This window comes from Zeus faber (assembly GCF_960531495.2).
Source record: "Zeus faber genome assembly, chromosome: 2".
Lineage (NCBI taxonomy): Eukaryota > Metazoa > Chordata > Actinopteri > Zeiformes > Zeidae > Zeus > Zeus faber.
Genome location: NC_137189.1, coordinates 19,696,428 through 19,708,317, shown reverse-complemented (window position 1 = coordinate 19,708,317; position 11,890 = coordinate 19,696,428). Strand labels below are relative to the sequence as shown.

At 43.9% G+C, this 11,890-nt stretch overlaps 1 protein-coding gene across 1 annotated transcript in view; it reads left to right on the top strand.

The window, feature by feature from the left end:
- ptprk (protein tyrosine phosphatase receptor type K) overlaps nt 1-11,890 on the top strand; it is a 106,603-nt gene that overhangs the window by 71,599 nt on the left and 23,114 nt on the right. The window contains exons 12-20 of the mRNA XM_079996772.1: nt 4,079-4,261; nt 4,638-4,757; nt 5,063-5,172; nt 5,476-5,677; nt 5,771-5,876; nt 6,438-6,510; nt 7,197-7,319; nt 7,799-7,873; nt 8,114-8,150. Coding sequence (XP_079852898.1) covers nt 4,079-4,261; nt 4,638-4,757; nt 5,063-5,172; nt 5,476-5,677; nt 5,771-5,876; nt 6,438-6,510; nt 7,197-7,319; nt 7,799-7,873; nt 8,114-8,150 — 1,029 coding nt within the window. The remainder of the gene's footprint in view (nt 1-4,078; nt 4,262-4,637; nt 4,758-5,062; nt 5,173-5,475; nt 5,678-5,770; nt 5,877-6,437; nt 6,511-7,196; nt 7,320-7,798; nt 7,874-8,113; nt 8,151-11,890) is intronic.

Genomic DNA, 11,890 nt, shown 5'->3' with positions numbered 1-11,890 from the left:
ATGAAGTAGCTTTTAATCCAAATCCTGAATTTTCTGCTGGAAAAACTCACACCAGCACATACAGACACGCAATCTATATCACGCAAAGACATACAGCCAGAGAGAGAGAGAGAGAGAGAGAGAGAGAGAGAGAGAGAGAGAGAGAGAGAGAGAGAGAGAGAGAGAGAGAGAGAGAGAGAGAGAGAGAGAGAGAGAGAGAGAGAGAGAGAGAGAGAGAGAGAGAGAGAGAGAGAGAGAGAGAGAGAGAGAGAGAGCTACAGACACTGTTACTGACAAGCTGAGCTACAGTGTTTCTAATGTGCTCAGCATCACTTGGAGTTATTGGAGAATCATGAATCACACCATGAAACACATGTTTCACACTTGTTTATAATATGTCATCTGTGCTTCACAAGAAATTTCCAAACATAGAACTAGAGGCATTGTTGCATTGTTCATCAAGAGTATCACTGGATCACCGTTCCGTCACAGAGGCACCCTCCATCTCCTGTGTTTGGACAATTAGTTTCTGGCCTCTTGCAATTGTCCAAATGTTATCAATGATCACTGCAATGGACACTAGTCGACGCTTTACTTTTCATGGGATTTGTGTCCGATGTCCAGCCTTTAAGCTGTCCGACCTGTAAACAATCCTGCACTTTATCACTAGTTACATCGATACTAATGTCAAATAATCTTTGTCATTTGAAGCAGTGGCTCGCAATGAGGGGTCCTACCGACCGGTCCTTAAGAGGTTACAGGAGGTCCCCAGCAAAATGACTGACGATCAAACTTCACCCTTATTTCCCGACGTTTGGACTTAATCATATCTAACAATAAGAATCTTCTCCAATGAGCCATGCTCCATGGCCAAATGCGTACAACAGCAAAACCCACTTCTAATAAATAAAAATGTAGTTGACACAAGGAAGACATTGTATCAGAGGAAGGGTCAGGTTGTGTTTCCTCCTCTGCGTAAGAATCTGGTGATATCCTTAATTTCATGACAACGTGTTACCGGCAAGGACGACAAAACGATAATGTGTATCGGTTGGAGACACCGCGGGAGAGAGAGTGAGAATGCAGGAGCGATAAGAGGGGGATACTGTGGAAGAGATAAAGAAACCCAGTCGGAGAAAGGGATACAAAAGGCTTGAGAGGGAGAGGGAGAGAGAGAGAATGGGAGAGATCCAAGCTCCAATTGACAGACGGACAAACGGGTGACGGTGAAGCAGGATTACAAAGGGCCTAATTGGACGGATTAGCTGTTAGCTCTGTGCGACTTCTCACCCCTTTGTTTACCTCCTACCCCCCTGCCCCCTTAGCCGTCTCCACCTCCTTTCATCAAATTCCTTTTCAACTTTCCTTCTATCACGCCGCTCTTTGTGGCGTCTCCTCGGCTCTTCCCCGCCGACGGAGGTGAAGGGAGGAGCTCTGCCCGAATGGGTCTGCACGGCCGTGTCCCTGTTTCATTTACTTTTCATTTCCTGCGCCTTTTTTGTTTTCCATTCCCTTAATTGTGGCCTCTGGATTCTGCTGATACGAGGCTTGTTGTCCTTGGTGTCATTGTGGCTGTTTATTGCTTATTGTTTTTGCTTTTCAAAGCTCCATCTGCGGAGAACAAAGCCTTGTTTTCCCAAGTTCCAACATGAATCCGTGCGTTTGTCTGTTTGTCGGCGGAGGGGAGGGAACAAGGTGGCCTCTGTGGCTTAGCGCTGGAACGGGCCCCGCTTGGCTTTGGCCGCCTTCCAAACTGGTTATCTCTCCTCCCCTTTCTCTCTGTCTACCTCTCTCCACCTCCCTTAATTTTTCTTTCTAACATTGCATTCCAACATTCGTCTTTCCTCTCCATTTCCCCTTCCTCCATCTTCCCATCCTAGCTCATGTTTTTTTCCTTTGCTCTCCCATCTCAAAATGTCCAGCTCACGACCCTGACCCTCCCCTCCTCAACCCATCTCCCTCAGTAAATAGACATAGATATCAGCAATGCATTATGGGTCAGGAGGGGAATGAGGCTTTTAAAAAGGCAGGTTAGAGAATATGTGACCTGTGTTTTCGCCGTTCGCGCTCAGGGGCTCGTCTGCGTGGATGGACGCGCAAAGTGAGTGTTTATGACCGCCTGTTGTGTGTGTGTGTGTGTGTGTGTGTGTGTGTGTGTGTGTGTGTGTGTGTGTGTGTGTGTGTGTTGTGTGTGTGTGTGTGTGTGTGTGTGTGTGTGTGTGTGTGTGTGTGTGCGCGCGTCCACACTTGTGACAGCTAGTGAGTCGTCTATTTCGTTTTAATTTAGGGTTGAAGAAACCTTCTTGGTGGGAAGCGGTGTTGGCATCAAGAGACTCTGAAATCAATACAATTTATTACACTGCCTTACAGTGTGAGCCGGAGCCTGTGTGTGTGTGTGTGTGTGGTGTGCGGGGGGTTGCCTAATAGCTAAGTTTATGGCAAAGATCAAATGTATTGATTTGAACATTGAAGGAAAAGACAGACAGAGAGAGAAAGATGGGGGTGAGGAACTAAGGAGCGTGACGATGAAAACGAGAGACAAATAATGAAATAGACAGACAGATGGACAGAAACAAAGAGGCTACCTCTATTTAAATGTCAACCATTCGATAACCGGTTGAAGCAAAAATGAAATTATTTGACCCTTCAGCTAATAACGCATATATACACACACACACACACACACACACACACACACAGAGGAGAAATAATAATTGCTCCGTTCTTTGTTTTTTTTTTTATATACTTTTGCTTAGTTTTTTTTTTTTTTTTTTTGTTCCGTCTCCCCCTCTTTCCCCACTTTTTCTGGGTTTACTCAATATAAGCAAACCCCAACCTGTTTTGTGTTTAAGCTTTAAGTGCGTCTGTGTGTGTGTGGGGGGGGGGGATCAGTTGTTGGAAGGTTGATTGGTTCAGGTTGAGGTTGATTGAAGGTTGAATGGAAGTGGAGAGACAAACTCTTACGAGAGAGGAAGAGAAATAGTGGGGAAGAAAGAGACAAATAAACCAGCTCACCTTAAACAGAGACAATAGTCTCTGTTTAAGGTGAGCTGGTTTTTATTAAAAACTCTCCCCGAGGTCGTGGAACGCCGCCGATGGAGACCAAGACGGCGCGACGAGCGATATCACAAAGACTTATTGGCACGGGGACTGGACAACCAGCGGATTAGAAAACTTAAATATTATATCGTTCTGTCAGTTTTCTTTTTTTCTTCCTCCTTTCAGGACAGTTAACAGTATTGGTAGCTCATCACTACAGAAGAAGGGTTGTTCTTGCAGATAGAACGCTAGATCCTAGAGATGGAACACTCAGCTGGGTAGAAAAGGGAGCAGGTAGAAGACGTAGGACTGTCATGCTTTGGCTTTCTCACGGTTAACACCTCACAAGTAGAGCAGTGCTCCATCAAAAGCTAGCTCACATTAGGATTTATTGGTCTGATATTAGCGAACAGGAAGGAGAGAAAAGGAAATGAGGAAAGCTTTTGTTTTGCGTTATTTTACACCATTGAGAAAACTGAACTGCAGCAAATTTGTGTGTGTGTGTGTGTTATTGATCTGGTTAAATGAGCCAGTTAAGGTAATTAGGGCTCGATGCTCTGAGGAGAGGAGATTGGCTAGATTATATTGGAAACAACACTTTTGAATAGGCATCACAAAAGCCGGCCGAAACCCACACTGGATACAAACTTGCAGAAATAATTACATTTTAATGGTGTCTGAAGTGTTAGCCTCCCGTTTCCCAAGCAGCTACTTGCATATAATATGTGGATTTGTATCCACACACCAGCCATCAGTGCTTTGTGATTTCTTGTACTGTGGCCTTTCTGTCATCATGATGCCTAAACTCATCAGAAAATATTAATATTTTTAGGTAAGGGCACTTTTATAGTCCCCATGCGCTAGTCTTGACAATTAATTTGACACAGAAAAGTGATATAGCGCTCCACATCCCAGTCGTACTTTCATGAAAGCTAAAAGTTATTTCACCCAGCGAAGTTAAACTTCCCTGGCTGGTGGCCCTGTAGAGTCAAACATCACCATCTCGCTTGCCTTCCCCCTTTACGTCCCCATTCACAAACTCCCATCTTTCTCCGTGCAGAGCCTATGAGGACGCCAAAACGCCTGAAGATCGCCGAGACCCGGTCCCGCCTGATAGCCGTGGACTGGGAGTCGTTGGGCTACAACATCACCCGCTGCCACACCTTCAACGTCACCATCTGCTACCATTACATGACCGCTAACAACCGCAGCAAAGCCGACTGCCTGGACATGGACCCCAAAGGTAAGGCTGGTTGGCATTCAACTGATACAGCCTTTGAGCGCTAGTTCGATGTACTGCATTAAGGAAATGTTGACACAGTGAGTTATTTTTTTGGAAGGGGGTGGGAAGAGTTTTGTCTTCTGGGAATGATGTTCTTACGTTCGAAGCATAATTAAAACCAATTGCCACTCCCAGATCTCCTCTACTCCTCGGTAATGATGATTAATGTCTGTGTTTTCTGTATTCTCACCGACCGTGTAATTCATGTCTCTTCATAAATATAACATTATTATCGTTCAAGACCCCACCGCGCCGCTGACCACTCGTGTACCAAGAAGAGATAAAATTCATACACGTGGCAAAATAAAAACAGTTAATTTATATCTCACTAACTCAGCGCCTCGCCACCTGGTGGGCAACCTGCCGCCCTACACCAACGTCAGCCTCAGGATGATCCTGACCAATCCGGAGGGTCGCAAGGAGAGTGACGAGACAATCATCCAGACGGATGAGGACGGTGCGTCACTATAAGCAATCTAAACACGCACACCGATCAAGGGAGAAACAAACCCTTTTGGACTGACACTGACTTTGATATTAACGTAGCATTAGCATTTTGTCATTAGTGAAGCGAGCTCCTCCATCTGCAGCTGGAATTGTTTGTTTTACTGTGTGTGTGTGTGTGTGTGTGTGTGTGTGTGTGTGTGTGTGTGTGTGTGTGTGTGTGTGTGTGTGTGTGTGTGTGTGTGTGTGTGTGTGTGTGTGTGCGTGCGTGCGTGCGTGCGTGCGTGCGTGCGTGCGTGCGTGCGTGCGCACCAACAGTTCCAGGATCAGTTCCCAGTCAGTCTGTGAGAGCGACTCCATTTGAAGACCGAATCCTGCTGTACTGGAAGGAGCCCAGCGAACCCAACGGCATCCTCATACAATATGAGGTACGTTAGGAGTGGTCATTTTCTTGAGGTATACAATTAAAAAAAATAAAATACAACTGGGAAAAAATGTATAAAAGTACATCATTTGCTGTGGTAATTTTTTTTGCAGTTCAAGATTTAGTAATTAGTAGTTTAAAAAACACTGCAATGATGTGCTTTTGATCAAATGTATTAACCTCTGAATGCATGGATTTGTCCAGTGTTCAGGATTCTGTTTGAGTGCGTGCATTTGATGTTTTCGGGGTCATTTTCCTATTTTGAATCTCTTCTAACAAACGGCGTCAACCCCTCCCCCCTCCACAGATCAGCTATAGCGGGGTGCATTCGTTTGACCCCTCGGTTCCTCTCCAACGGCCGGGGCTGACTGTGTCGCTGCCCTCCAACGCCACCCATCATCTGTTCTCTCAGCTCCACCCCGGCGTCACGTACCAGCTCTCAATACGAGCGTCCACCTCCAAAGGCTTTGGGCCAGCAACCACTCTCAACGTGACCACTAATATTTCAGGTAAAAACAAACAAACAGGATTATTATTCCTACAGTTCTATTCCTTTCTTTTTCTAATTTTGAAGCTTTCTGCTCCTTGTTTATGCTCTCAAGCCCCCACATTGGAGGAGTACGACGGCTCTGAGGCCTTTCTGAATGAAACGGCTACGACCATCACCGTTCTCCTCAAACCTGCCCAGGCCAAAGGAGCACCCATAAGGTACAGTTAGATCTGTCACACGCTCCACACGTGCGTGCGTGTGTGTGTGTGTGTGTGTGTGTGTGTGTGTTTTTCAGACAAAGCAAGACACACTGTACTTGACACAAAACACTGTACTTGACACAACACACTGTACTTGACAACAGACGGACACAAACATCATGCAGACATGCAAACATACGGTACCTACTTACCAAGCATCCATCCATCCATGAGCTGAAAGACATGCATGTGTGTGTCTCCATGCGGTGGCTGTTGATCCATCTGTACTCATGTTGTCAGACCTAAGGGCAGTGGGGGGGGGGGGGGGGGGTCTGTCTGTCTGTCTGTCTGTCTGTCTGTCTGTCTGTCTGTCTGTCCATCTTGCCCTCTTGCATCTACAACTTCTCTGATGAACACGTGTGAAATGAGTTGGTATTCTTCGTGTTGTACAGGCAGAGAACGCCCCTCTGCATTTTTCAGCGTGGTGCCACTGTTTCTTTCTGTCTCCCTCCTTAAGTTCACCTCTTTAAATCCATGTGTCACTTTTTTGAATTTGTTGAATTTCTTGTTTTACTCCAGTGCTTACCAGATTGTGGTGGAGGAAGTGAATCCTCAGCGCTCACGCCGGCAAGCCTCCTCCGACTGCTACCAGGTGATTATTAGACATGTACCCGATTAGTATTTGATTGCCTTGAATTCATGTAAATACAAATAAATATACAAATACATAATAAAATTTACAACTAAAGGCTGTTGTTTTTACAAGTTTAAATTGAGCAGCAGTCCATTATAAGCCAATTGTTGAAGCAACTGCACAAGTGCTTTAAACTGTTCAGCTAATGGTTGCTAGATGCTGCTCAAAAAAGCCTTTGACTGAATGGAAGTCAATACATCAAGACTTAAGGATCTCACTGTCTGAGTTTACTCCTTCTAATGGGAGTCTGGGTTGATGATTTGAAAATTTATATTAACGCTTAAAGAGATATTTCGGGGCTTAGTTGCCTTGATTGACGGGTCTCGTTCGTCGTTGAGCAAGTTGGTCGTGTTTCTTCCTTATCCCCACTGTGTAGGGGTTTCACTCCCCACCTCAGCCTCTCAAGACGGTTGCTAGTGTCAACCCAAAATTAAACCCAGGCTTCAAAACTTCTCTTCAGAAATCAATGGATGTGACAGATGCTGCGGTCTATGGTTTAAATATACACTACATACAATACCTCGGCCTCTCTAGCTGACCTTGGACTCCTGATACTTAAATGTTAAATATTCTTTCTGATTCTCAGATATTAGGCTTTTGATGTTTTTTTTTTCTTTTTCTTTACAAATCTCTTCTCTCTCCAGGTCCCGGTGTCCTACCACAGCGCCTCGAGCGGTGGATCCCCGTATTACTTTGCAGCACAGCTGTCCCCCAGCAATCTGCCAGAGCCTCTCCCCTTCACCGTGGGAGACAACAGGACCTACCAGGTAAACCCCCCTACCTCAAATACACAGGCTCCAAAAGTAGAAGAACAATATCACCTAAACAAACAGCAGCTAATACACACCACTGGAGAGGATAGATACAAAGACAGATTGTCAGGGGGTGGGGGCCTATATTGGTTATACCAACTTCAAAGCTTGAAATTGGAATCATTTATTCAAAAACGGGTTCAACTCTAGGTGTACAGTGTAAGACTACAACAAAAGGAGAATATAAAAAACAAATGTGGACCTCAGATTCATCTTGATTAATTGTTCGAAATACTAATAATATTTTGCTTAAATTTGGGAAGGCTAACAAAATACAGTATATGATGCCAAAGCGGAAATTTAGTTTTTGCTTCAGAATAAACAATTGCTGGCCCTTTCTTCTGCCTGAGATGAACATTTTAACCTGTGGGTGGCATTTCGCTGGTTCCCTTCACGGAGACGTAACGATTTCCAACCCCTCTCCTCACTCCAAGGGTTTCTGGAACCCTCCGTTGGCTCCAAGGAAGAACTACAACATCTATCTGCAAGCCGTCAGCAGCACAGAGAGGGTAAATATGGAGGCACCAAATACACCGGAGTAATGCGGCAATTACCTGTGAATGACAGTCCTAAGAGCAGAGAGATTTGTACTCACACCTTTTATCCCATCTGTTGCGCCTCTGTCTCACTGTTAACATTTTTTTAATCGGTCTATCTCTCAGATAGTTGCCAACACATTTTGTCAAACATTAACACAACACATTAGCGTACATTAGGTTGATTTGCTGCTTGTTTCTGCGTCCCCTCAGGAGACAAAGACCCAGTGTCTGCGGCTGGCCACTAAAGGTGAGAAAACTCTTCAGCAAAGCCTTCTAAAACAACCTTTTGTTAGTCGATAAAAAAGATACAGCACCACGGGCAAGAAAACTGTTACACTAATACCACAAATAAAGTTAGTTTGCAAACCATACAGCTGGCCACACCGCAGACATGTCAGTTTTGCTCACATGGTGATATTTTATTACCTTCTCTTTGTTGCTTTGTTATCCCATTCCAGTTGTCTCAGATATTTAATATCTGGTTTTCCTGCTCATCATTTCTAAGAAGTTTTATTTGTCTCTGATGTTAAATGCTTTTGATAGATAATTCCTTTTAATAATCTGATCAATCTCTTAACTGTGTGTGTGTGTGTGTGTGTGTGTGTGTGTGTGTGTGTGTGTGTGTGTGTGTGTGTGTGTGTGTGTGTGTGTGTGTGTGTGTGTGTGTGTGTGTGTGTGTGTGTGCGCACACATGTTAGATAAAGAGCTGTGTCTGCTTGCGCGTATTCACATGGTTTAAATGTCATGTTTTTACTAGAAGCCATATGCTGCTAGATTATCAGACAAGCCCTAAATGGCGTGGTTGTAATCTCTGCGCTCCCTCCCTCAATCTCTGTCATGTTGTTTCTTTTGCTCGTTCTCCATCTCCCCTTCTCTCATTCGCTCTTGCGCTCACTTAATCCCTAGGTCTCTGTCCATCTCTCTGTGTGCTGTTGGGAGACAGAAAACTGATCGCCATCATTCTGCCGAGTGGGCTTATCTTCCTAAAGCTAGAACATTGCAGTATCTTGTCTAAAAACTAAAACGTCAAACTGTATTGCTTGTCAAAAACACACACAATGTTGTTTTTTTGGCTGTTTGTATCTATTTAAATAGATAAAATGCTCTCTATGGCCACAGAAGATTTAGAATCCATCCGTTAAATATCTACTCGTCTGGCCGTGGAAGATTGGTCGTAAAAGTGCATTTTGGGTGCGTCTATTCCTGGACTAATCACCTTCTCATCTTTACAAGGATGAGTCACCCTCACCTAGGATTAATAATTATTTTGTGATGCACCGTCGCCCAGCTTTCAGACCATCTCGAAAAACATTTCAGTGCAACAGAACCATTGTGGCCACAGTGGGTTAAAATTACACTTGGTTCATTCGAGGCACTCCTGCTCCTGCCGTGTTTACGTTTAGATTGTGAGAGAAAACCGTGGGGAAATATGTGCCGGCCATTTCTTGCCGATGCTCGGTGGCCCTTATCCTGGCTCTCAAACATGCTGGTAGGGGTGGTTGTCGGAGCAAATGGTTAGTGAGCGAAAGAACGGGTAGAAAAGATGACTGGCTGTCTGTTTAGCTCGAGGGCACGTAAGCCAGGGTAACGCTAGAAGAGTGTAGAGGGTGAATTTAATATGGGAGAAAGGGACATTAATGCTAATGGACAGAGGTCAGCTAAGGCTGACACACACACACACACACACACACACACACACACACACACACACACACACACACACACACAGAGGAGTGTGTGTGTGTGTGTGTGTCTCCATTTGTCCAGCCCCTGTGCAGAGGGGGGGCTAAGTGATCATGGTCTTATTAGGTCATCTTGGGTATTGTGTATTGTCCTTGCTGCCTAGGGGTGTGTGTGCGTGCACTGACCTGAATATTTTTTTATACATTAAGAACTGTCGCAAGCATGAGGAGCTCAGTTTTGGCTTCTTCAGAGATTTAATTTGTTAAGGTTTAGGCCCTTTGCTTTTGACTTGGGATGGTTTCTTATTATGTCTGCATTTTTATTTTAAAATCATTTAGCAATATTTTTGAAAAGCAAATGAAAACTCAAATGCACAATCTAGTTCTCTGAAGCACAAAAATATGAGCACAATTTTGCACAAGCCTCGCACATTATCCACAAGAAAAAATAGAGGCCTTTCAATAATAAGATACTATTAGTCCAATAAAGCCATGCATAATATTATGATTTGGTGGGTAAAGTGTTTAGATTAGTAATATTCACTTTTTTTATAACCCTCTATTGGATGAGATTGAACTCCCTCAGTGCCAGAAAGCGTCCCATGTCACTATGCTGTGGTGGTGGAGGGGTCACCTCAGGAAACCAGCAAGCATGTTTCTACAGTGTTTTCAGCAATCGTTTCCTTTAACACAAAAATAACACTGTTTGTTCCACAAATACCAGGACTGGGAGAGATTATCTTTATTTGGCTTATATGAAGCATTAAAGATAGATTATACTGATGGCTATATTGCATTATATCGAGTTGTAAAGTGGCTTGTGTGTGCAGCGTGGGTGGATTATAATAATACCTTCTAATATTCTTATGTTGACAAATGGACTTTCCTGGTGTTGTGACATCACTAAGTAGAGCTTAAGGATAATAAAAGATGCTCTCTCTTTGTATTTCTATTTCTCTCCCCTTCCACTTGTTTTTTTACTTTTTAGAATGTAAAAACATGGAGAAAAATCAATGCCGCCTATTCTCAGTCATGTATTGATAAAATACATGTTTTTTCTTCAAAATAACAGTATTCATGGTGTGGAGAGAATATCACTGGTGTTGATTGTAAGACTGTAAAGTCACTGGTGATAGCAATAGTGTAGAATTTTACTGAATCGAATGTCGGGTCAGAGCAAGGTTAACTTGCACCTACTTTATACAAGCGTTTGTAACAACAGCCTCATGTTAGGGTCACACCACTGGCGATGGGGCGCTGCAAAGCGACAGGCTGCAATGCATTTAAAACGGAGCTCGGCTTCATCTGGCTGCCGGTGATGAGCTGACAGCTTCACGCCGACAAGGAAAGTTGAACAGATTTCAACTTTATGCAAATGAGCGGTGGCCAAAAGGAGGGAAGATATGGTCTCAATGGTGCTGATCTTGGAAAATGGACGCCCGTATCACTGCGTATTGTTCATGATTAGGCAGCTTTTTTAATGAAAAACGTCCCCTTAAGCTATCGATAAAATAACAGGAACACGTAATTTTATGTTTCTCCAATTCTTTATTTTAAGGGACGTGTGGCAAGAATATTTACATAATTTTTTCCAGGGGTAATTTGTTTTGCGAAGTAAACAGCTCCACCATTTTAATAATAAAAAAATAAAGGCCCACATGGCACCATCTTTCCATAAAGTGTATATTCAATATGGAATGGGAGAGGGATTTGAAATGTTTGGCGCGTCCACAACAGCCAGTCGATTTTGAGCAGACAACGGCCACAAACGCCAGGGGCACAGAATACCCGTCGGTGGCGGTGTGACCCCAGCTTCAGAGAATCCACACAATCCCAGAGGTTGCAAAGTGCCTGTGTAGGCCCGGGGTGACATATGGTTGTGACAGAATTGCAAATAAGGGCCAAGATTTTGCAGATTTCCCTTGGGTAAAAAAACAAACAAAACAAAACAAATAGTGAGGGGATTATCATAGCTGTGCAGACTGTAACAGAGTGGCGTGTTTAAATTCACGCAGGCAGAAGAATGGAAGAAGCTATTAAGTTGATAGTCGGGCTTCTGTCTCCATTTGAAAAGGGCCCACGTTCACAGCAAGGCCAAAGAAAAGTGGGCCTCCGTGGACAGGAAGTAAAAAAGAGTTTGTCTTTTTACCATTTTGTCCACCCTATTGATGGACACATGCAGACACAAGCAAGCCTCAGCCGAATGGTGTTTTTAATGGTAAATCATCTTTATTTTTTGGGCTCCTTTAATTGCGGAAGGACTAACAACACCCTCTGTTTTCGACATTCTCCGTGAGCCAGACAT